Genomic DNA, 25,344 nt, shown 5'->3' with positions numbered 1-25,344 from the left:
ATAATGTGATGTGGGGTGATGAGGCCTATAAACTTTATATAAGGGCCAACTCAGTTCCCAGGCCAGGACTTTGCTCCTTGTGCTGAGGTGAAGGTGTTGCAAAGGTATGGAAAACAGGTGTGAGGATGTTATAATGCCGTTGTATCGCTCCATGGTGCGACCGCACCTTGAGTATTGTGTTCAATTCTGGTCGCCGCATCTCAAGAAAGATATAGTGGAACTGGAAAAGGTGCAGCGAAGGGCGACTAAAATGATAGCGGGGATGGGACGACTTCCCTATGAAGAAAGACTAAGGAGGCTAGGGCTTTTCAGCTTGGAGAAAAGACGGCTGAGGGGAGACATGATAGAGGTATATAAAATAATGAGTGGAGTAGAACAGGTGGATGTGAAGCTTCTGTTCACGCTTTCCAAAAATACTAGGACTAGGGGGGCATGCGATGAAACTACAGTGTAGTAAATTTAAAACAAATCGGAGAAAATGTTTCTTCACCCAACGCGTAATTAAACTCTGGAATTCGTTGCCAGAGAACGTGGTGAAGGCGGTTAGCTTGGCAGAGTGTAAAAAGGGGTTAGACGGTTTCCTAAAGGACAAGTCCATAAACCGCTACTAAATGGACTTGGGAAAAATCTACAATTCCAGGAATAACATGCATAGAATGTTTGTACGTTTGGGAAGCTTGCCAGGTGCCCTTGGCCTGGATTGGCCGCTGTTGTGGACAGGATGCTGGGCTCGATGGACCCTTGGCCTTTTCCCAGTGTGGCATTACTTATGTACTTATGTCCTCTACTTGGCTCACTTTTATTACATAGAGCAGTGATTTAACCTATTGTGATGTCATAGTGGCTCATTCCACCAATAAGAGCCAACCTCATTAGTGATGTCACAATGGCTTGATTGTATAGAATGTTTGTACGTTTGGGAAGCTTGCCAGGTGCCCTTGGCCTGGATTGGCCGCTGTCGTGGACAGGATGCTGGGCTCGATGGACCCTTGGTCTTTTCCCAGTGTGGCATTACTTATGTACTTATGTCCTCTACTTGGCTCACTTTTATTACATAGCGCAGTGATTTAACCTATTGTGATGTCATAGTGGCTCATTCCACCAATAAGAGCCAACCTCATTAGTGATGTCACAATGGCTTGATTGTATAGAATGTTTGTACGTTTGGGAAGCTTGCCAGGTGCCCTTGGCCTGGATTGGCCGCTGTCGTGGACAGGATGCTGGGCTCGATGGACCCTTGGTCTTTTCCCAGTGTGGCATTACTTATGTACTTATTGTCCACACACAATGTTGACACTTAATGCACAGACTCAAAGGCCATGCATGGACTGTGAGCCACGTGATTTTAAAAATAAAGAAATAGGATGTGATTATTCTTATTCACAGAAGCTAGCAAATAATTTTTTTTTTATCAGAAAAATTTCCATGCTCCAAACTTGAGTGACTTGAACCCCATGGCGCTATTTTCTCTGTTTACAATAATGGCTCCAAATATGCTTTGAATGGCAGCTTGATTTTTGGCAATGCTGTCTTTCCCTCTGGGTTCATATGTAGCACTTGCTGTTTGTATTGCTATTCTTTAATCCATTGGAACACGGCGGTGTTCAAAATCAGCTCTTAAATTGGCTGGCCATGTTCCATAAATTATAGCACACTGGATTATGCTACCCACTTTCCGGTTGGAGAATTGAGGGCTGTATCTAAGTAGTTGAGGGGGAAATAATAAATTCAGTGTTTGTGCTTATTTTTGATGAGAGCTTCTATAAAAGTAGCTTAACTTTGCACCGATACAGAAAAATAGAATGTTATCTTTTCATGTATCTTTAATTTAATTTTGCCTTTAACCTTTTATAAATTCTAAGTACAAGGTGTGAGACCCCGGGTGAGAGTTATGGGGTTAGGGTTACCATATGTCCGGATTTACCCGGACTTGTCCTCTTTTTGAGGGCATGTCTGGGCAACTGGGTGGGTTTTGCCAATCTGCCCATTTGTCTGATAAGCTCAATGAATTAATGCTCCTTAGTGAACACTCGCTATATTAATTGCACCCCTGGTTCTAGATTATCTGTGTTACACCGGGGCAGGCTGCAAATTCACGTCGCCTCCAGCCTTCCCTTGCCTTCCCTCTCAGTGTCCCACCATCCTCTGACATCATTTCGTCTTTACGCGAGGGCGGGACACTGAGAGGGAAGGGAACGATGGAGGTGAGCTGACGTAAGCTCATTTGCAGACAGTTACGAACCCAGCCAGCCATCCATCCAGGGACGCAGATGGACAAATTATTATATAGAAAGATAGTGTAATCGGAAACCCAGCTCTTTAAGGGCCCTGTTTACTGAGACGCCCTAGTGTTTTTAGTGCGCGCTAACCATGTAGATGCCCATATCTACACGGTTAGCGCAGGTGGACTAGCCTCCCTTCCCCTTACTTACTAGTGCCCTGGTGGTCTAGTGACCTCTTCCACCTTCGGGGCAGGAAAGAGCCCCCTCTTTCCTGCCCGGAGCGCTGCCCTGCATGCATCCTTCCTGTTGGTGATCCTCGGCGCCAATTCAAAATGGCCGCCGAGAGTTGAAGTGACCTCGCGAGACTGCAACTCTCGGCAGCCATTCTGAATCAGCGCCGAGATCACCAACAGGAAAGATGCATGCAGGGCAGCGCTCCAGGCAGGAAAGAGGGGGCTCTTTCCTGCCCAGAAGAGGTCACTAGACCACCAGAGTAGGGCTGGTGTAAGTTAAGGGGAGGGGGGCGACAGGGTATGTGACAGGGGGGCGGGGAAATGTGACAGGGGGCAGAGCGAGGGTGTGAAAGGGGGCGGGGCATGTGTCCTCCTTTTTGGGGGACAAAATATGGTAACCCTATATGGGGTGGCCCTGTCAATAACACAGTCAGACAAGATTGTAGACATGAAATAAGTGTAAGTGCTTCTGCTAACTTAAATCTGGGGCTTGTTCCTTCACAGGCCTAGAACAAAAGAAAAGTCTCTTATCTTTGGAGGGGGAAAAGAGTTTGCATAGGCCTGTGGCCTACAGGGCCCAAAACATAGTCTATGGCCTGTAACAGCCATGCCCCAAACACAGTTTGTAGGTTGTCTCTTTGTACTTCCAGGTCTGGTTCCAGTCAGACCTCAGAACAAGGCTCACAATTTTTCAAATAAAAGATTCTTACCTCAGCCAGAGCGCAGTAGCTAGAAGTGTTCAGCAAAGCTGGGGCTTCAGTTCTTCCTTCCCTGGGCCTCCCTACCCTCAACCTGGCCCTGTCTCTTAAACTTCACCCCTCTGGGCTCACTTCCTCCCAGGGCGGGATCAGTGTTCTTAAGGTGGCCCGGCTTAGTTAGAGAGGGACTTTTCTTAAGGGTGAGGGGCAGTATTCTATAAACCCCATTACACAAGGCCTCAGCAGTATGGAGCAAAGATATAGGAGTAATTCTGTAAAGCAGTCACTTTCTCCCAAATTCTACAAATGGTGGTAAAAATTGTGCATGCGCCCAATTTGCGTGTGCAATTTAATTGAATAACAAGCCAATTAGTGCCAATAATTTGGCCCTATCAATTACTGGTGCTAATTAGCATCAATTTAAATTTAAGTGTGCCTATTTATGTACCTGGAACCATGCATACATTTTACACGTGGCTCCATAAAGGGGGTGTGGCCATGGGAAGGTCATAACCGGGATCCGCTCCTAATTTAGGTGTGAGGATTTACATCACGGTTCAGTTGGTGTAAGTAGTCACACCTAAAATTAGTCGCTGATCCCGTTGCAAAATACTATTCTATAGACGACGCTTAAATTTGAGCACCGTTTATACAATCGTGCTACCGTGTTTCCCCGAAAATAAGACACTGTCTTATATTAATTTTTGCCCCCAAAAATGCACTAGGTCTTATGTTCAGGGGCTGTCTTATTTTTCGGGGAAACATCGGGGTTGGATCGGGGTTGGCCCGCCCGCCCTCTGTCACTCCCGGAAGTAACCTTAAACGCCTTCTTTCACCTTCGCAGCAAGCAGCAGCAGGGCAGGCCACTCCTTCCTTCCGTGCCACTGCTTGCTGCGAAGGTGAAAGGAGGCGTTTAAGGTTAGTTCTGGGAGTGACGGAGGGTGGGTGGAGGGGGGGGGGGCCCGGCGACCTCGGGTGGGGGGGGGGGGGGGCGGCCCGGGGGCAGCCTTGTCCGGCTCTCAGAGGCCCTGCTTTCAAACAAAAATTTGCTAGGTCTTACTTTCGGGGGAGGCCTTATATCTACCAATTCAGGAAAACCTCTACTAGGTCTTATTTTCGGGGGATGTCTTACTTTTGGGGAAACAGGGTAGGTGCTTGTTTTTTTAGCGCCGATCTTTTGGATTCATTTATAGAATTCGGTCCTTTACGTGCCACTTACATGTGTAAATGTTCAGAATACCAGTGTATATGCATGTATGTGCACACGTTTATTTATTGGGATTCCGCATGTACTTGTGTATGAACATGTGGAATATGCACCTATTACTTACATTAAGTATATTTTATATTTGGGCATCCACATGGACAAATTGTGGGTGGGGGAACATGTTTACGTGTGTAACCTTTAGACTACTATAAGCTACATGTGTATTAGTGGCACTTAGGCGTGTTCTGTGGCTGGTGCAAGTGTACGTTGCACGTGCAGGACGTTAGACTTACAGAAACAGAATGCGATCTGCAGGGCTTCGTTCTGTTTCTGTGAGCCTGACATCCTGCACATTGTACATGCAGGACGTCAGACTCAGAAACAGAACGAAGGAAGAAGAGGAGCTCAGTTGGCGGGGGTTGGGGTCCCCCGCCAGCAAAGGTAGCAGACGGCGACTGCGGGTTGGCGGTGGGGGGTCGAGAGGGTCGTCGGCAGGGGGTCCAGTGCCAAATCTACGGGGGCCTAGGCCACCATGGCCCCACGTTACTATGCCCCTGGTTTATGCTGGACGTTTCACGTGCATTTTAGAGCAGGCTGTATCCTGTTCTAAAATACATGTGAGATGGACATCCATTTGTGAGTTTTTTAAAGTTTTTATTGAAGAATAGTGTGTACTATTGAACAACTGGGTGCATTAGTAATGACATTGTCGCCCCCCCCGCCAAGAAAATAAAAAAAAATCCCAAAAATGATTGGGAAGCAAAATTAAACTTTTTGGCATGTATATTTTCAGATACAGACTCAGGGGCCCTTTCACTAAGCCGTGTAAGCATCTACACGTGCCCAACATGTGCCAAAATGGAGTTACTGTGTGGCTACAATGCGGCTCTTGCAGTAATTTCATTTTTGGCGTGCGTCCGATACGAACGTCTGAAAAATAATTTTTTTATTTTCAGACGCACGTATCGGATGTGCCCCAAGTGGCATTTGACGCGCATAGGTCATTACCACCCAGTCTTTACCACTAGGTCTCAGACCCAAAATGGACGTGCGACAATTTTGATTTTGCCGCACATCCATTTTCAGCAAAAATTTTAAAAAGGCCTTTTTTTTTACAGGTGCGCTGAAAAATGGATCGGCGCGTGTCCAAAACCTGCGCCTACACTACCGCAAGCCATTTTCGGCGCACCTTAGTAAAAGGACCCCTTGAATTGTGAGCCCTCCAGGGACAGGGACATACCCACTGTGCCTGACTGTAACTTGATTTAAGCTTCTTCTGAAAAGGCATGAGCGAAATCCAGCATCCCTCACCTTTCATTTCCCTTTCTAAGGCTGCACATTAACATTTGCCTCTCACAACTGTTGTTCATTCGCTTTCAGCTATATTCCACATCTTTCTTGCAAGAAGCATGAAGAATCAAAATCCAACATCCTTCAATATTGCATGAATCAGTTCATTCTTAGATCAAACATTACGTCAGTAGCTGGTAGTTAATTTGCAGATTTTGTCCTCCAGTGATGACCTTCAATAATCTGTCCTAACCTACAGGTACAGAGTCAGAAAGAAAGCAAGCCTGAATATAGCAGGAGAAAAACCACAAGAACATCACTAAGTTTCAGCGAAGGTTCAGCTGCGTGCAAAATATTGTAAGTGCATATCAGGAAAAAGAAATGGAATTTTGTATTTCATCAGTCTCATGTATTAGAACTTTTAGACAGTTTGCCTTAATAAATTCACTCTCTGAAAATTGCCATCACTCTGGTTAAAAACATAGTTTCAAGTCTCTTTATTTATTTGCTATACCACCCATCAAGGTTTTGAACAGTTTACATATCAAACATATAAACGACGAGTGACCGACTCACTCGCAAATGCGCAGTAGAGACTTCCTTCTCTGTCCCACCCCCGCGTCAATACGTGATGACGGGGGTGGGACAGAGAGGGAAACAGCGCAAAGCCGCTGAGGTCGCTACCGCTCCCCCTGCCCGAGGTTGCCACTACCGCTCCCCCCGCCCGGTGTCGCCGTCGCTACCGCTCTCCACCCAGCCCATGCCCTCTCTCCGCTACTGAACTTACATCCATTCGCCAGAACGCAGCACGCACATCAGCTGAGCTGCCGTTTGCCTTCCTTCCCTGCCTGTGTCCCACCCTCGCTGACGCTACATCACACGAGGGCGGGACACAGGCAGAGAAGGAAGGCCGACGGCAGCTCAGCTGATGTGCGTGCTGCGTTCTGGCGAATGGATGTAAGTTCAGTAATGGAGAGAGGGCCTGGGCTGGGTGGAGGGCTGGCGGCAGCAGCGACTCTGGGGGTGGGGGGGAACGGTAGCGGGGACCTCGCAGGGGGGGGGGGAGCCAGCGTCGACCTCCGAAAACCCCAATACCAGCCCGTTTTAACGGACTCAACGGCTAGTAGAAATATAATTCAATATAATAGAACAATGAAAATTCTATCTGGATAGAAGAGATAAGCAAACATTCCTTAGCTAAATTTAAAACTGATGTAAAAGCCATCTTCTTTGAGGCTGTGTTTCATCCAAGCCATTCTATCATACTGATGAAACTCTCCCCCCCCCCCCCCCCCACCCCCACCAATCGGTAAAAGCGAATCAAGAAAATGCAGCGTCAAAAAAGAAGGTTTTTATATCAATTTTAAATGTAGCTAAGGAATCTTGTTGACGTATGTATAGGAGAAGAGTATTACAAAGACTAGGTGCCAATAGTGGAGTTGGGATCGAAGAGCACACAAAGGGTTATAAGGAGTCAATACAGGGCACGGAGGCATTCCCAAGGTAATATTTAGGGCAGGGTTGGAAAACCATATGTGATCCAATATAAGATCCAATGAACTATAAATACACCTTATTATCTTCTTATTTACTACTGATTAATTGTTAATTATATCTTACTATCGCTGTTAATTGTTATTTCTATCCTGCTCCCAATTTGCAAAAAAATTGTACTTCTTGCATTGTAACTATACTACAGTATTATTGTAAGCCACTTTGAGCCCACAGTCAGTGGGAAAAAGGTGGGATACAAATGTGATAAATAAATATGTTCAGAATAGATTTTCAAATCTTGACCTGTCTTTCAGCAGAAATCTGCCTGCAGAAAAAGCAGGTACATAGTTTTTTGCGTTCTTGGGCAATTTTTAAAGGGATTAGGAAAAGTATATTAACATTAAAGATCTTGCAGACTTTGCATCTAGATGGATTGTTTGAAAATTGCCCCATGACTTTAGAAAAATGAAGGCAGATACAGACCATATGGTTTGTTCAGTCTGCTCACCCATGCCATCTACTATCCCTAAAATTACCGTAAAAATTACACTGTGGTCTAAGGTTTTGTATCACACAGACTATATTTAAGATCATAACATGCACAAGGAGTCCTGGGCATCGGCGGCTGGAAGAAGAGGGGAGAGGCCTGGGCATTGAATTTCTTTGGCTGGCGGGGCTTTGGCATTCCTGTCAGCAAAACCAACATTTTTAACATGAGGTGGAGAAGGAAATGCGTTGTCTCCCTTCAGTTCATTCCTGGGCCCCTCCAAAAGTGGAGGGCTGGCTATACCCCTGAGGCAGAGGTGGACTGAGGGTGGTCTGGGCCCTCCGCCCAACCACTGCTCAACACCCCCTGCCGTCACAGCCAACACCCCTTCTGCCCCGGTCCTACCTGAGGGGTACTGGTAGTATGGTGGCCTCTGCGGGGGGCATGTTCTTTTCTGCCCGTTGTGCTGCTGCATTCCCCTGCTTGCTGGCACTGCCGTGTTTTCATAATGGCGGCAGGGACTTCCCATGGTAGTCTTGCAGGTCTCGACAGTCTTGTGAGGCTTCCTCTGGGCGTCTCGGCTACCGTTTTTAAGATACAGTGGGGCGGGGGGGGAGGGGGGATAGCAGCCGCCCAATGGGCCAGGCAGGAAAGAACATGTTCCCTCCTGCTGAAGCCACTAGATCACCAGTGGCATGCTGGGCAGAGCCCTCGGGCACTGCCTGGTTGCCCAAATGGTTAGTCCGCTCCTGCCTGAGGTGTCTGCAACTTGACTGCTTGGACCTGGGGTTTCCACCATTGATTCAAGGTACATTTGTGCTAACCCTGTCCAGAACCTTTTGTAAAAAAAACAAACAAAACGGGGAAATGTGAATGCATAGCTGCTGAGAGGGGGGGCAGGGGGGACAAAATCCCCCGGACCCGGGCCTCCAAGGGGCGCCCAGTGCCACAGTCCCACCCGCCTTCCGTCGTCGACCGTCTGCCCCCTGCACTGAAATCGCAGTCTCACCTCCATGAAAGCAGCGCTGCAGGCAGCAGAATGCCTCCCTTTGGCCCTCCTTCCCTCCCTGTGTCCCGCCCTCATCTGACGTAACTTCCGCGACGGCGGGACACAAGGAGGGAAGGAGGGCCAAAGGGAGGCGTTCTGCTGCTTGCAGCGCTGCTTTCACGGAGGTAAGACTGCAATTTCAATGCAGGGGGCCCCGCCCAGTGGCAGACGGAGGGGGGGGAGCGGCGGCGGCGACCTCGGGGGGAGCTGTGGCGATCTTTGGGGGGGAGGGTGGTGACCTCGGGGGACGGAGGGGGGAGCTGCGTTGGCAACCTCGGGGGCGGGGCGGTGAGGGCGGCAGGGGCGGGGCCCCGGGGGTGGCCTTGCCCCAGGCCCGGCCCAGTCTCTCGGGGGCCCTGTCTGAATGCCCTGACCTGGGCATCCTATTTCCCATATAGAGCCCCCAAGCAAAATGGGGCTTGAGGAGAATAATATTACAGACCATTCTCAAACCTAAAATATTGCTTTATGCACATAAATGGGCTCCTATAAAATTTGATCATGCCTAAAAGTACATATGGTGGAGGCTGGCACGTGTTTTACAATTGGCACATTCAGGGGCGGCATTAGTGCAGAATGATGCATAAGCCATGCATTACATTTACACCAGTTCTTGAGCAAAGGTAAATGCCTCCCCCTTAGATTGTGAACCCACTAGGGATAGAGAACGTACCTACATATAGGGCTAGATTCTATAAACAGCACCTAAAATATTGGTGCTAAAAAAAACCCCATTAAATCGGTATACTATAAGCCACACGCTTTAATAGAACACACTCTTAAGTAGAGAATCATGCGTAAATTTAGGCCCAGCTATTTATACCAACGAAAATGTGGTTCAAATGCCCACGTCTAAATTTACGCGTGGAGAACCATTATTCTGTAATTACATATGCAACTCGAAGCCATGCCCTAAAACACCCATGACCCTCCCACTTAAGTGCCACCTGTTTTGAACTGCACATAAATTTTAGGCGCAGATCTTGCACCTAATTAAATCTAATTCATGCCAATAATTACATAAGTACTTAAGTGTTGCAATACTGGGAAAGACCAAAAGTCCATCGAGCCCAGCATCCTGTTTCCAACAGTTTCAAAGGGCTAGGGTGGTGGGTGGTAGGCGCATGAAAGAGGGTGATAAGTTAAAAAAAAAAAAGTTTGCTCCCTCCCAGTCCACCTGCTTTTTGTGGGTTGTTCTAATTTTGCCTTTTGCAATGTTTGAAGGGGATAATGTTTTTAAAGTTTTGTTCTGTGATTTCACATTTAGATCTGGTATTTGGGTTGTTAATCTGGGATTGGGTTAGGGGGGGGGGGGGGGGTCGCAACTGCGGAAAAAAATAAATAATTGGCAAGTGGCCTGTATTTCAGTGGCGTAGCCACAGGTGGGCCTGGGTGGGCCAGGGCCCACCCACTTAAGGCTGAGGCCCACCCAATAGTAGCATACGTTTAGTGGTAGCTGGTGGGTATCCCAAGCTCCATCAGTTGAAGCTCATGGTAACGAAAGCAGTATTCTCCATGATACTGGCACTTGCGCATGCTCAGTTTTCAGTGCATGCCTGCTGCAGACTACCAAGGTACCATAGTAACATAGTAAATGACGGCAGAAAAAGACCTGCATGGTCCATCCAGTCTGCCCAACAAGATAAACTCATATGTGCTACTTTTTGTGTATACCTTACCTTGATTTGTACCTGTCCTTTTCAGGGCACAGACCGTGTAAGTCTGCCCAGCACTATCCCCGCCTCCCAACCACCAGCCCCGCCTCCCACCACCGGCTCTGGCACAGACCGTATAAGTCTGCCCAGCACTATCCCCGCCTCCCAACCACCAGCCCCGCCTCCCAACCACCAGCTCTGGCACAGACCGTATAAGTCTGCCCAGCACTATCCCCGCCTCCCAACTACCAGCCCCGCCTCCCACCACCGGCTCTGGCACAGACCGTATAAGTCTGCCCAGCACTATCCCCGCCTCCCGCCACCGGCTCTGCCACCCACTCTAGGCTAAGCTCCTTAGGATCCATTCCTTCTGTTTTCCTGCTAGCTGAGATATTTTTTTTGGGGGGGGGGGGGAGGGAGAGAACACTTGGTGCCCACCCACTTCTTGCCTAGGCCCATCCAAAATCTGTTGTCTGGCTACGCCCCTGCTGTATTTATGAATGAATTATTAACTTTCTTTAGCTATGTGATGCTGGTGTGCGAGACTGCCACAAGCCGAGGTGAGGCCTAGTCGTCTCACTGGAATACATATGAGATAAATATTTAAATATATTTGAGTGAAATCGGGGCAGCTAGTTCAGCACCGACTAGCAACATAGAAGGGTAATGTAGCGTGATATTTAGTTGTATGTAATTATTTCCCAGTGGTTGTTAATGAAGTAAAGCTGCGGCCAAGTTTTCTTCCATTTAAAAAAAAAACAAAAAAACCCAGTTGCTGTTTGATTTAATTTGTGAGTGAATACGAAAGTGGATGCTAGTGCCAATGTTATGTATACTGCCTTGACCTTATGTAAGAGAAGGTGGTATATTAAATCTCTAATAACCCTAAACATAAACATCTTTACAACATAGGGTTAATATAGGTGTCCTCCTGCTTTATTAACCCTCCCCCCCCATAATGTCATATGTTGTTTGTTAAACTTAGAGACTCCACACCAATGAATTCAAACAACCAGGGGTCCTTTTACTAAATTGCGATAAAAAGGGGCCTGCGCTAGCGTTGGCATGTGTTATTCACACGCGCTGAGCAGTGGCGTAGCCACAGGTGGGCCTGGGTGGGCCCACCCAACAGTAGCACATGTTTAGCGGTAGCTGTTGGGGATCCCAAGCTCTGCCAGCTATAGTCTTCCCCCTGAGGGTAACAAAAACGCTGCTCTCCATGATACTGGCACCTGCGCATGTTCTGTTTTCAGCGCAAGCCTGCCGCAGACTGCCAAGGTGGAGAGAAGCATTTTCCCCGCCAGCTTAGATATTTTTTTTGATGGTGGGGGAGAACGCTTGGTGCCCACCCACTTCTTGCCTAGGCCCACCCAAAATCTGCTATCTGGCTACGCCCCTGGCGCTGAGGCCCTCTTTTGCCACAGCGGGTAAAAGGCTGTCTTTTTCTGAGGAAAAGAAATGGCCGTGCGGCAAGTGAAACACTTAGGGCCTCTTTTACTGAGGTACGCCAGAGTGTTTAGCACGCGCTAATATTTAGGGCGCGATTAACGTTAGAGATGTCCATTTATTCCTACGGACATCTCTAACATTTAGAAAAGCCCTACAAATTAGCGTACGCTAAAAACTCTAGCGTGCCTTAGTAAAAGAGGACCTCGCTGCGCGGCCATTTACCGCCACCCATTGAGATGGCGGTAAGGGTTCCCATGGTAACCGGGCAGCGATTACTTCTGGTTAAGTTCCAGCACTACAAAAATAGCATGTATTTTTGTAGCGCCGAAAATGTCGCGTGCTAGGGGTGGGAACTATTGCCGGGCTACTGATTGGTGCATGGTGAGCCCGCGGACCGCTTACCACCACTTAGTAAAAGGGCCCTTCAGCTTCCATTTAAATGTGGCTACATTAATACAACTTGTTTCCTAAAGTTTCTCTTTATAACAATGTAACAAACCTGCTTTTTCAGTGGACCCTATTGGCGCTATTGTGTTTAATGTCATTATACAGAATGTTTCTCTTTCGGTTAGCCTCCTTGATCCATCTCCTATCATTTCATTTTGTTTGAACACTTATTGCCCCATAAATCTACAAGAATTAACGTCTGCTTTATTGCATTATCTTAAATGCACGCTCACTACAAAGGTTTGATCGGTGATTTACAGCCTCTAGGTATTCAATTATACTTATTTCAGTACTTTTTAGCTTCATCCCTATATTGATTATCACTTTTATATCTAATTTGATAGATAAGACTCAATTAACTTTAAATTTATAAAAAGTAACATTTCATTTCTATTTTTGACAAAGTTGCTTCACTTACGTTTATTTATTTATGTTTTTACCATTATTATAATTTTATATAATGGATGTCTCAGGGGGTCTTTTACTTAAGCTTAGCTTGAGTTATCCGCAGTGGGGCCCATTTTACTCCTATGGCCCCCCCTGCTGCAGATAACTCGAGCTAAGCTTTAGTAAAAGGTTTCCCATACAAGTTACTGCATCCGTGTTCTCTCTTCCAATGCTTAAGATTCTATACACAACTGTTTAACATTCCATTCACTAACGTATCTTCTCATACACCATTAATGCTATCATAACCGTAGACAGCTTTCAAAAACGGAAATGGCTACCCTGCTGCTTAATCCAATTACTTTTAAAAAATGATACATTTTTATGGTCAAAGCATGGACAGTTTTCAAAAGACCTAGCATAAGCCCTTTCTTTTAACTCCTATTCACTTGTTCGGTACCCATGTCTGTTTTATCTTTCCCACCATAAGTAATTCCCTTATTTTCCCTGTTTGCATGTCTTGATTAGATTGTAAGCTCTGTCGAGCAGGGACTGCCTCTTACATGTTCAGTGTACAGCACTGCATAGGACTAACAGTGCTATAGAAATTATAAGTAGTAATAGTAGTAGTCTTCAGGATTCCGGAATCTTGCCACTCTTTTGGATTCTGCATGGAATCTTGCTACTCTTTTGAATTCTGAACAGAATCTTGCAACTCTTTGAGATTCCGGAATCTTTCTACTCTTTTTCCTCATCCCTTATTTGTCCTGTTTGTCTGTCCTAATTAGATTGTAAGCTCTGTTGAGCAGGGACTGTCTCTTCATGTTCAAGTGTATAGCGTACGTCTAGTAGCGCTATAGAAATGATAAGTAGTAGTAGTAGTCTCTGGGATTCTGGAATCTTGCTACTCTTTGGGATTCCGGAATCTTGCTCTCTTTGTTCTTATCCCTTATTTGTCCTGTTTGTCTGTCCTAATTAGATTGTAAGCTCTGTCGAGCTGGGACTGTCTTTTCATGTCCAGTGTGCAGCACTGCGTACGTCTAGTAGTGCTATAGAAATGATAAGTAGTAATAGTAGTAGTCTTTAGGATTCCGAAATCTTGCCACTGTTTTGGATTCTGCATGGAGTCTTGTTACTCTTTTGGATTCTGAACAGAATCTTGCAACTCTTTGAGATTCTGGAATCTTTCTACTCTTTTTCCTCATTCCTTATTTGTCCTGTTTGCCTGTCCTAATTAGATTGTAAGCTCTGTTGAGCAGGGACTGTCTCTTCATGTTCAAGTGTACTGCACTGCGTACATCTAGTAGCGCTATAGAAATGATAAGTAGTAGTAGTAGTCTCTGGGATTCTGGAATCTTGCTACTCTTTGGGATTCCGGAATCTTGCTCTCTTTGTTCTTATCCCTTATTTGACCTGTTTATCTGTCCTAATTAGATTGTAAGCTCTGTCGAGCTGCGACTGTCTTTTCATGTCCAGTGTGCAGCACTGCTTACGACTAGTAGAGCTACAGAAATGATAAGTAGTGGTAGTAGTAGTAATATTCATCAGGAGATAACCAGTTAAGGTGGGGAAGAGATGTGGAGGGGCATTTTCAACATGATACCTTTCTTATTCAGATTTTGGATGTTTTTTTGCAAAACGTCCAAAATCTGAATAAGAAAGAAGTTCATTTTCCAAAACGTTTATCTTTTGGTTTCAAAAATACTGTTTCTAACAAGGTTTGGTGCTTTGGATGTTTTGTTATTTGGTCCATTTTCAAAACAAAAAAAAATCAAAGTGAAAAACGTAGAAAATCAAGCCATTGGGATGTAGGAGGGGCCAGCATTTTCAGTAGACTGGTCTCCCAGGCATCCCAGGAGATAAATGGGGCACCCTAGTGGACTTCAAAAACATGCTTCCAGGTACACATCTCAACGTTGCTCCCTTATCTTGTCTGCTGAGCCCCCCAAAACCTACTGTCCACAGCTGTACACAATAGCCCTTATGGGTGAAGGGGGCACCTATATGTGGGTACAGTGGGTTTCTGGTGAGTTTTGGAGGGCTCACAGTTTCCCTCACAAATGTGACAGGTAGAGGGAGATAGGGACCAGAATCCCCCCCACTCCATGGTGTACTGCACTGACCACTACACTACTCCGGGGACCTGAATGCTGCTCTAATAGACCTGGCTCTAACATCTGAGGCTGTCATAGAGGTTGCTAAATCATATTTGTATTCAGATTTGTGGGGGGTGGGAGGGGGTCAGTGACCACTAGGGGGTATTGGGGGTCACCTCTGATTCCCTCCAGTGGTCATCTGGTCATTTAGAGCACCCCTTTTGTGCCTTGTTATAAAAACAGGTCTAGCTCAAAACATCTTAGTTTTAGTCCTGGATAGTTTTCCATTATAGCTGAGTAGAGAGGTTTGGTAGGCGTCTTAGTCCACTTTTAAAGGTAATCAATAGATATAAAACAAAATAAAACATGGAAAAGAAAATAAGATGATGCCTTTTTTATTGGACATAACTTAATACATTTCTTGATTAGCTTCCGAAGGTTGCCCTTCTTCGTCAGATCGGAAATAAGCAAATGTTGGTAGATGACACTATATATAAGTGAAATATCAAAGCATTTCACTGACAGTCTAACAGGATGGGGGTGGATAGGTGACAGACCCATGCATATCTCCCAGTCTCTCATAAATAACAGTCTAGTTCATTAACAGGCTTCAAAGTAGAAAATGACACAGGGACAAATTTTGTCCCCTGTCCCCACCCGTCCCCGTGGGATCTGTCCCCCCCCCCCCCCCCGTCCCCGTGAGCTCTGTCCCCATCCCCGTGTCATTCTCTAAGCTGGTGGCCTCTTCAGGGAAGGGCAGGTCCTATACCATGAGCACCTCCTAGCTGTCCCTTCAGGTCACTACATGGACATACCCCTTTTGGCTCCCTCTAGTGACCAGATCAGGGCATTTTCCAGACTTTTCCCTGGGACAGCACCCTCTGGCGGTCTCCTCAGGATAGGGCAGTCCTGTGTTTATCACAATATGGTTTTTTTTCTTTCAAAAGTACAAAGACAAGGGGACACTAAGGGAAGTTACATGTAAATACTTTTAAAACAATGAATAGTTAAGCTCTGGAACTCTTTGGCGGAGGCTGTAGTAACAACAGTTGGAATATCTGAATTTAAAAAAGGTTTGGAAAAGTTCCTGGAGGAAAAGTCCATAGTCTGCTATTGAGATAGGCATGTGGGAAGCTACTGCTTGCCTTGAGATTGATGGCATAGAATGCTGCTACTATTTGAGATTTTAATGGAATGCTACTACTACTACTACTAGAATGCTGCTACTATTTGAGATTCTGAATGGAATGTTGCTGCTATCTGAGATTCTGAATGGAATGCTGCTGCTATTTGGATTTCTACATGGAATGTTGCTACTATTTGAGATTCTGAATGGAATGTTGCCCTAAGGTGCCTTTTTACTAAAGCTTAGCATGCGCTAAAGGTTGCACATCGTATTTTATACCTATGGGCCACATGGCACTTAGAACACACAAATGTCCATTATTACATGCCCCTATTTCTGGAAATGAGTGAACATCTCAGTATCACCGTTAAGTCCCACACTAACTTATTCATGTTGGGAAGCAAATATGTCACAATGAGAAGACAATGCTATGCTTATAGGTATGTAAAGTAGAAATCTGAGAAAACAATCACAGATGGTGATGTCAGTCACATTTCATATTTCCAGTGGTTCTGAATACCAGCAATACTGCAGAGCTAGGAGGGTTATTCTTCTGAAAATTCTATATTTAATTCTATGAAAATGAGCTTCCAAAGATGTGTAAGAATAGGGCTTCTATTGTTTATATATATATATATATATATATATATATATATATATATAGGGAATTCATAAAACCTGTGAGAACAGTGGCTTTTAGTTAACATAATAGCACCAGACATCATTGCATATTTTCTAGCTAACCATGTTAAACTGTCAATTTGTGTGTTAGTGTATTTTGAGACAAATTATACAAATGAATCATTGACGTGCCAACCTTCTAACTTACCTTGTAGATTAATGGCAAAAAGCCCAGTTTCATTAATGCGATTTTGTTGGTCACATTTGCAGTGGATTGCACCTTCTTTAAATCATCCACAGTTCCATACTTCACATCAATGACCTCGGCCTATAAACAAAAATCCCAAAATCTTTAAAACTATACATTTACAGGTGAATTCTATATATTGCACTGAATATGAGGTGCTATTTCCACACTGAATAATGGTCTTACAGATACAAGGTGCTGAAACAAGGCAGAAACGTCAGATCCTTGCAAAAACACACACTTATGCACCCATTTATAAAATGGTACAAGTTTTTCTGTGTGGATGTGTGAGGGGGTGTGGCCATGGGAGGGGCAGGGGCGGGGCAGGGACATTTCCTTAAAAAGTGCACAGTGTTACAGAATAGTGCGGATCTGTGCCCAACTCAGTGGCTTAGCCAAGGGTGGGCCCGGGTGGGCCCAGGCCCACCCACTTTGGGCTCAGGCCCACCCAGTAGCAGCACACCTATGATGTGGCCGGCAGGGATCTCCAAGCCCCACCAGCCAAGAACTCACAACAACTGCCCCTCCTGCATACCTTGTAAATAGCAGATCTTCACCTGCAGCGAGCAGCGACTGATACGTACTGTTCGCACCAACCCCACAGCCTTCCCCCTGATGTATTCCCGCCTATGCAGAAACAGGAAGTTGCATCAGAAGGAAGGCTGTGGGAACAACATGAGCTGTGTGTATTAGTTGCTGCTCGCTGCCGGTGAAAATCTGCTACTTAAAGGTATGCGGGGGAGGGGGGATGTTTAGTGAGAGGAGATCTGATAAAGGGCTAAAAAAATACTGAGTGGAGTGGAATGGGCAGAGGTGAATCTTGTTTATTTTTTCCAAAGAAAACTAGGACTAGGGGGCACACAATGAAGCTACTAAGTAGTACATTTAAAACAAACTGAAGAAAATATTTCTTCACTCAACGTGTAATTAAACTATGGAATTCATTGCCAGAGAATGTGATAAACGCAGTTAGCTTAGCAGGGTTTAAAAAAAAGGTGTGGATCATTTCCTAAAAGTCCATAAGCAATTATTAAGATGGACTTGGGAAAATCCACTGTTTATTTCTAGGATAAGCAGCATAAAATCTGTTTTACTCATTTGGGATCTTGCCAGGTACTTGTGACCTGGATTAGACTCTTTCGGAAACAAGATACTGGGCTTGATGGACCTTTGGTCTGTCCCAGTATGTCAATGCTTATGTTCTTATGCCCTGCAGGCACTTTCTCAGGTAAATGTACTCTTCCATTCGTACGTGCTGGTATTCTAAACATTTCTGCACACAAGGAGCATCTAAATTCTAGAACTGCCTTCTCGCCACTTCCTTTCTCAAACAATACCTGTGCTTCAGAATTGTACCACCACCCTGTGCCAGCTGCTTTTACAATCTTCTGCTAGTCTCATGTAGTCTACCTCGACTCTACCGTTTCACCTTCTATCATTCTCAGTAGACAGCTGAATGGATATATTCATTTTTATACGTAGCCCATGAGGAATATATACGCCTTTCAAAACATCTGAATTGTTTGTATAAATTTGGGATTATTATTTCAAATTTCATTCTCAGTAATTTTAAAAGGAAAAAAAAATGCAGACAATAATGTAGCATACAGTAAAAGTTAATAGGTTAGCACTGTTAAACTGAGATTGACAATATAATTTCAGAAATTGAAAGTGACTTTTATAAATACAGCATGAATTATATTACAATTGTTCTTTCAGCTATTAAGGTAAATGCCTTCTTCAGTAGTGACACGTGATAACTTAAACCTTCTCCTAATGTTCAATGACATGATTAGCACAAATTTAACATTACAGTAAGACACTGAATCATTACTCATAACAGGATAAGAATTCAGGTCGGTGGAGTTCAGAGGCGGGGCTGGTGTTTGGGTGGTGGGGCTAGTTCTGGGCAAGACTTCTACGGTCTGTGTCCTGAAAATGGCAGATACAAATGAAGGTAAGGTATACACAAGAAGTAGCACATATGAGTTTATCTTGTTGGGCAGACTGGATGGACCGTGCAGGTCTTTTTCTGCCATCATCTACTATGTTACTATGTTATGTTTATAGGCCACCGTTATGTACAATATGGGAGAAATTCTTAAATGGTGGTCAAAAATGGATGGCGTAATAAAATCGGCCTGAACACCTGACTTTAGGTACCAGACTTATGCCTGCTGAAACCTGATCTAAATGCCGGTACTCAAGTTAGGTGCGCTAAGACAGTATTCTATAAGTACGTTCACAAACATTCAGAACATGCCTGACAAGCCCACGGCCACGCTTCCTTCTACGCTAGAAGAGTTAGGCAACATATAGAACAGAGCACAGCCAGCTGCGTTGGCAAATTTTAACGAGTGCCTATTAAATTCAATTATCGGATGTTAGCACCCAACTACTGACAGTTCAGGGCGCGTTACTCAATTCATTTGCATCCCTATCTCAGACATGACAAATTTTGGCATGCAAATCCGGGCGCCATATATAGAATCCGGTGGGGGGGGGGGGGGTATGTGCCAGTTCTTAGAAATACATTTGACATTGACAAAATTACCGAGGGGTCCTTTTACTAAGGTGAACTGAGAAATGGCTTGCGCTGGTGTAGGAGCGTGTTTTGGGTGCGCGCAGATCCATTTTTCAGTGCGCCTGTAAAAAAATGCCTTTTTTTATTTTGTCAAAAATGGATGCGCAGCAACATAAAAATTGTTGCGCGTCTATTTTGAGTCCGAGACCTTACCGTCACCCATTGAATTAGCGATAAGGTCTCACATGGTAACCAGGCAGTAATGGTCTAAACGCGCCAAATGCCAATTACCGCCCAATTTTGCCGTGCGTCAGAAAGTAAAAAATTATTTTTCAGATGCGCGTAGCGGACACGTGTAAAAAAAATGAAATTACCGCCCGGGCCACGCTATTACATATTCTTGGGATTGGTAGCATGGGATTCTGCCAGGTACATGGGATCTGCATTGACCACTGTTGGAAGCAGGATACTGGGTTAGAGGAACCATCGATTTGACCCACTCTGGCCTTATGTTCTTACATTCCCCAGAGGGCTTACTATCTATGGGACCCATTTACAAAGCGGCGGTAAACCCAACGTGGCCTTACCACTCACTAAAAAGGAAGTACCCGCCAGGCTACCATAGCAGCCTGGCGGTACTTCCCACCCCCAGCGCTCTGTCATATCCGGCGCTACAAAACTATATTTATTTATATATTTATATATTTATTTTTGTAGCTCCGGAGTGTACCTGGAGGGAATCGGGCAGTGCTGCGCACTGCCTGGTTACCGCTGGGTTAGTGCAGGAGCCCTTACCACCACCTCAATGGGTGGAGTTTACAAGCCCTGGTGTATATCATCAATATACGGTCTGTACCAGAGCCGATGATGGGAGGCGGGACTGGTGGTTGGGAGGCGGGAAATACTGCTGGGCAGACTTATACGGTCTGTGCCCTGAAAAGGACAGGTACAAATTCAAGGTAAGGTATACACATATGAGTTTGTCTTGGGCAGACTGGATGGACCATGCAGGTCTTTTTCTGCCGTCATCTACTATGTTACTAAGTATCAAAAACTCTCTGTGATTTCATAGTCTTCCACTTCATATATAACTGTGCAAGTACTGCACAGCAACTTTACAATTTTCTTCCACACCATCTGTTCTTCTGTTCAATATGTTTTCCTGTCCCATCTGCTTAACTCCCACGTCTCTTCCGTTCCTTTACTCTTCCTCCCCCTCCATTCTGTTCATATATCTCCCTCCCTCCCTCTCTCCCTTCCTCCCTCTCTCCCTCCCTCCCTCTCTCTCTCTCTCTTGTATCAGCTGAAAGGTAAAACATGACAAATGCTAACGTGCTCTACGCTTTAAACGTAGGATTGTTTACGGAGACGTTCCAGGATACGTGTTAAATTTAATAGATTTACCACCTAGAAACAGTTCGTCCCGATCCTATTTAAACGTACATTACCCAGATTGCTATGGCCTAAAATACAAATCCACCTATGCATCCGGCTTCTCCTTCGTCAGCACACAGCTATGGAATGCATTGCCCAAAGTCTTAAAATCAACGCAGAACCATCTAAATTTCAGGAAACTACTGAAGACGTCCTTATTCCAGAAGGCTTATCCTCCAGAATCAACTTAAGTTACTGCTTTTAGTCACAGCAAAATTTTTGGACCTTATTGATCTTATATTATCTCTTATTATCTTTGTTGTTTTATACGATACCTATACGATCACTACCTTACTTTACATTGTTTAACTGTATTTTACTGAACTGTAGTCTGCTCTACGGTATTGTGTAAGCCACACTGAGCCTGCGACTAGTGGGAAAATGTGGGGTATAAATGTGTTAAATAAATAAATAAAACTTAAATTCTGGAACATATAAAATCTTGTCTTATCACTGGGGGGTGGATGGTCATTTTGAAATGAATTTAGTTCGCCAGTAGGAGAGGGCACCTATTTGCGCACAGTGAATGCTTTCCTTAAAGAGTGTGTGCGCTGTATGCTCATAGTACATGCGCTCTTTCTTACGGGGAAACAACGTGGGTTCTTAATGACATTTGTATAAAAAAAAAACAAAATCGAAACAGAACAATTTTTGGGTGTCCATCTCTACTTATCACTGCTGAAACACATAAAGCCCCAATTTGCATAGAACATTGTGGAAACTGTATTTATTTTTTTGGATTTAGCTTATAACTTTTTCAGTAGTAGAACAAATTGAGTTACACCTTGTTGCAGCTAAAGACAAATCCATTGTTTACTCTTTCAAAAAGTGTTAAGACACTCAATGAAGTTACATGGTAAATACTTTTAAAACACACAGGAGAAAATATCTTTTTGTTCAACGAATACTTAAGCTCTGGAGCTCGTTACCAGAGGATGTGCTAATGGTGGTTAACTTATCTGGGTTTAAAACAAAAAAAGTTTGGACAAGTTCCTGGAGGAAACGTCCATAATCTGCTATTGAGACAGACATGAGGAAAGTTATTACATATTCTTGGGATTGATAGCATGGGATTCTGCCAGGTACATGGGATCTGCATTGACCACTGTTGGAAGCAGGATACTGGGTTAGAGGAACCATCGATTTGACCCACTATGGCCTTATGTTCTTACATTCCCCAGAGGGCTTACTATCTATGGGACCCATTTACAAAGCGGCGGTAAACCCAACGTGGGTTTACCATTCACTAAAAAGGAAGTACCTGCCAGGCTACCACAGCAGCCTGGCGGTACTTCCCACCCCCAGCGCTCCGTCATATCCAGCGCTACAAAAATATATTTATTTTTGTAGCTCCGGAGTGTACCTGGCGGGAATCGGGCAGTGCTGCGCGCTGCCTGGTTACCACTGGGTTAGCGCAGGAGCCCTTACCACCACCTCAATGGGTGGAGGTAAGGGCCCCCCCCTGAAATGGCCACACGACAAGTGCTTTACTTGCCGCACATCCATTCACTGCAGAAAAGCAAGACCTATCATTTACCCGCTGCGGTAAAAGGGGGCCTCGGTACGCAACAGAAGCACGTGTTGATGCCAGCGCAGGCCCCCTTTTGCCGCAGCTCGGTAAAAGGGGCCCTAAGTTTGTGCCTGAGGCAATGGACGGTTAAGTGACTTGCCCAGCTTTCAACTTGCTTCTTTGCAGTCACCTTCTATCTGCTCATCTGCTGTTCCTTTTCCTCACCAGGGAAATTACTTTTCTCCATCAGGTCCTTCCTTCTCTCCCTCCTTTCCACTCAGGAGTATAGGGTCAGTATTTTTGTTGGCAACACTGATTTTTCTTTTTTTGGTGCACCACCATTTTGGCTGAAAAACAAGAATGTTGATGTTTTTTGTTTGTTTTAAGTTGGTGGTGCATATTGCAGGCTATAACCCAACCCTCATGAAAAGTTTCCCCATCAAACATCCCTTTTCCACCCCACACATAGGCAGCGTAAATGTCTAACAGCTCCCTACCAGGACAACAGACAGGAGAGTCCAGGGAGCTGGTGAGTCAAGAGGACCCAGGCTGAGGCTATGGCTCTAGGGATGTGCAAGGCTGCAACATTTTAGTTGTTTTCAGACTCTCTTGATTTTCAGGTGGTTTTGTTTCAGTTTATTTCAGACATTCAACTTAGTTTTAAAAAAAAGCAACACACTTTAGAACTTTACCCCCAGCTTCTATATAGCGCAACTTAAGCTGCGCGTCCAAATCCGGTCGTATTGTGGATTTGCCTGTGCAACTTACTACTACTACTTAACATTTCTAAAGCGCTACTAGGGTTATGCAGCACTGTTCAATTTAACATAGAGGGACAGTCCCTGCTCAAAGAGCTTACAATCTAAATGAGTTAACAAGCCTAGTGGTTAGGGTGGTGGACTTTGGTCCTGGGGAACTGAGGAACTGAGTTTGATTCCCACTTCAGGCACAGGCAGCTCCTTGTGACTCTGGGCAAGTCACTTAACCCTCCATTGCCCCATGTAAGCTGCATTGAGCCTGCCATGAGTGGGAAAGCGCAGGGTACAAATGTAACAAAAATAAAATAGATACTATTGGAGATTCTACACGGAATGTTGCTACTATTGGAGATTCCACATGGAATGTTGCTATTCCACTAGCAACATTCCATGTAGAAGGCTGCGCAGGTTTCTGTGAGTCTGACGTCCTGCACGGTCAGACTCACAGACGCGGCCACATTGGTGATCTGCAAGGGCCGACTTCTACATGGAATGTTGCTAGTGGAATAGCAACATTCCATGTAGAATCTCAAATAGTAGCAACAGTGGAGGAGTGGCCTAGTGGTTAGGGTGGTGGACTTTGGTCCTGAGGAACTGAGTTTGATTCCCACTTCAGGCACAGGCAGCTCCTTGTGACTCTGGGCAAGTCACTTAACCCTCCATTGCCCCATGTAAGCCGCATTGAGCCTGCCATGAGTGGGAAAGCGCAGGGTACAAATGTAACAAAAATAAAATAGATACTATTGGAGATTCTACATGGATTGTTGCTAGTATTAGAGATTCTACATGGAATGTTGCTATTCCACTAGCAACATTCCATGTGGAAGGCTGCGCAGGCTTCTGTTTCTGTGAGTCTGACGTCCTGCACTCACAGAAGCAGAAGCCTGCGCGGCCACATTGGTGATCTGCAAGGGCCGACTTCTACATGGAATGTTGCTAGTGGAATAGCAACATTCCATGTAAAATCTCAAATAGTAGCAACAGTGGAGGAGTGGCCTAGTGGTTAGGGTGGTGGTCCTGGGGAACTGAGGAACTGAGTTTGATTCCCACTTCAGGCACAGGCAGCTCCTTGTGACACTGGGCAAGTCACTTAACCCTCCATTGCCCCATGTAAGCCGCATTGAGCCTGCCATGAGTGGGAAAGCGCGGGGTACAAATGTAACAAAAAAAAAATCAGCTATGATAATTGGCAATTAATAAGCAATTATTGACACTAATTGGCATGAATGAAAATTTATGCACACAACTGTCTAAACATATTCTATAATGTGATGCACGTAAATTCTAAGTCACATAGTTGAAAAGTGGGCATAGAATGGGCGACTCATGGGCATTTCTAAAATCTATGTGCATTGTTATAGAATACACCTGGTTCACACCTAATTTAGGTGCTGGAATTACACCAAGTTTTACTTGGTATAACTGCCCGCAACTAAATTTATCTGTGTGGATGGGCACTTGGCGTATTCTATAAACTCCACAGAACTGTAGACTTCTAATATAATAATTCGCACCTCCAACGTTCTGAAGCTGACTCTTTGGCAGTGAAGCTGTGAAGCCCTGAAGTGTTCATAGGGTTTGTAATCACTCCGCCATCCGAGGCCACGTCAGAAAGAGAAGGGACCAACCACTCGCACTTGATCTCCGTGTCCCGCCCTCAGAGCCTTGCTGAACAGAAAGACTCAGTTGCTCGCACCGTGTCCCGCCCTCCCACCCTCGGAGCCCTCCTGAACAGAAGAGCGAGCCACCTCTGTTCCTCGCGCTGAAATCCTCCTCCCGCGGAAATCCCTTAGAAACATTAATGGAAGAAGGTGATTATCTTGCTAGCGCCCTTTTCATTTCAATCAGAAACAGGCGTTTTTTTTACTAGTATTCTATACAGTACGCCTAAATTAAGGTGTACTTTAAAGGATACACTTAGGCATATTTCATTTCGATGCTGATTTTTTTTAGGCATGATATATAGAATCTAGTCCTTAATGTATTCAAGTCGATTGCACATGTACTAATTCACAGGTTACTACATATAAAATCCATTCTCCATGCATTAAAGTGTAAAGATGCACAAGTGTAAAATGCACATTTAAACCTCTACTGTAGAAATACAGTGGAGTCATAGGGACCCTTTTACTAAGCCCCGTAAGCATCTACATGTGCCAACCACCCGACAACCGCGTGGCTCTTTAGGTAATTTCATTTTTGCCGTGCGTCTGAAAATTTTTTTTTTATTTTCGGGCGCACGTAACGAGCGCTTGCCAAGTGGCATTTGATGCGCTTAGGTCATAACCGGCCGGATTCTTTACCGCTAGGTCAATGGCTGGCGGTAAGGTCTCAGACCCAAAATGGACGCGCGGCAATTTTGATTTTGCCGCATGTCCGTTTTCGGCAAAAAAGGCGTTTTTTTTTACAGG

At 45.0% G+C, this 25,344-nt stretch overlaps 1 protein-coding gene across 1 annotated transcript in view; it reads right to left on the bottom strand.

The window, feature by feature from the left end:
• NAALADL2 (N-acetylated alpha-linked acidic dipeptidase like 2) overlaps positions 1 to 25,344 on the bottom strand; it is a gene marked incomplete at its 5' end in the record, with an annotated part of 477,074 nt that overhangs the window by 321,399 nt on the left and 130,331 nt on the right. The window contains one exon of the mRNA XM_030215679.1: positions 16,669 to 16,788. Coding sequence (XP_030071539.1) covers positions 16,669 to 16,788 — 120 coding nt within the window. The remainder of the gene's footprint in view (positions 1 to 16,668; positions 16,789 to 25,344) is intronic.

Source organism: Microcaecilia unicolor, chromosome 10 (genome assembly GCF_901765095.1).
Source record: "Microcaecilia unicolor chromosome 10, aMicUni1.1, whole genome shotgun sequence".
NCBI lineage: Eukaryota > Metazoa > Chordata > Amphibia > Gymnophiona > Siphonopidae > Microcaecilia > Microcaecilia unicolor.
The sequence above is the reverse complement of the archived record's forward strand: the minus strand, read 5'-3'. Positions and strand labels throughout refer to the sequence as shown.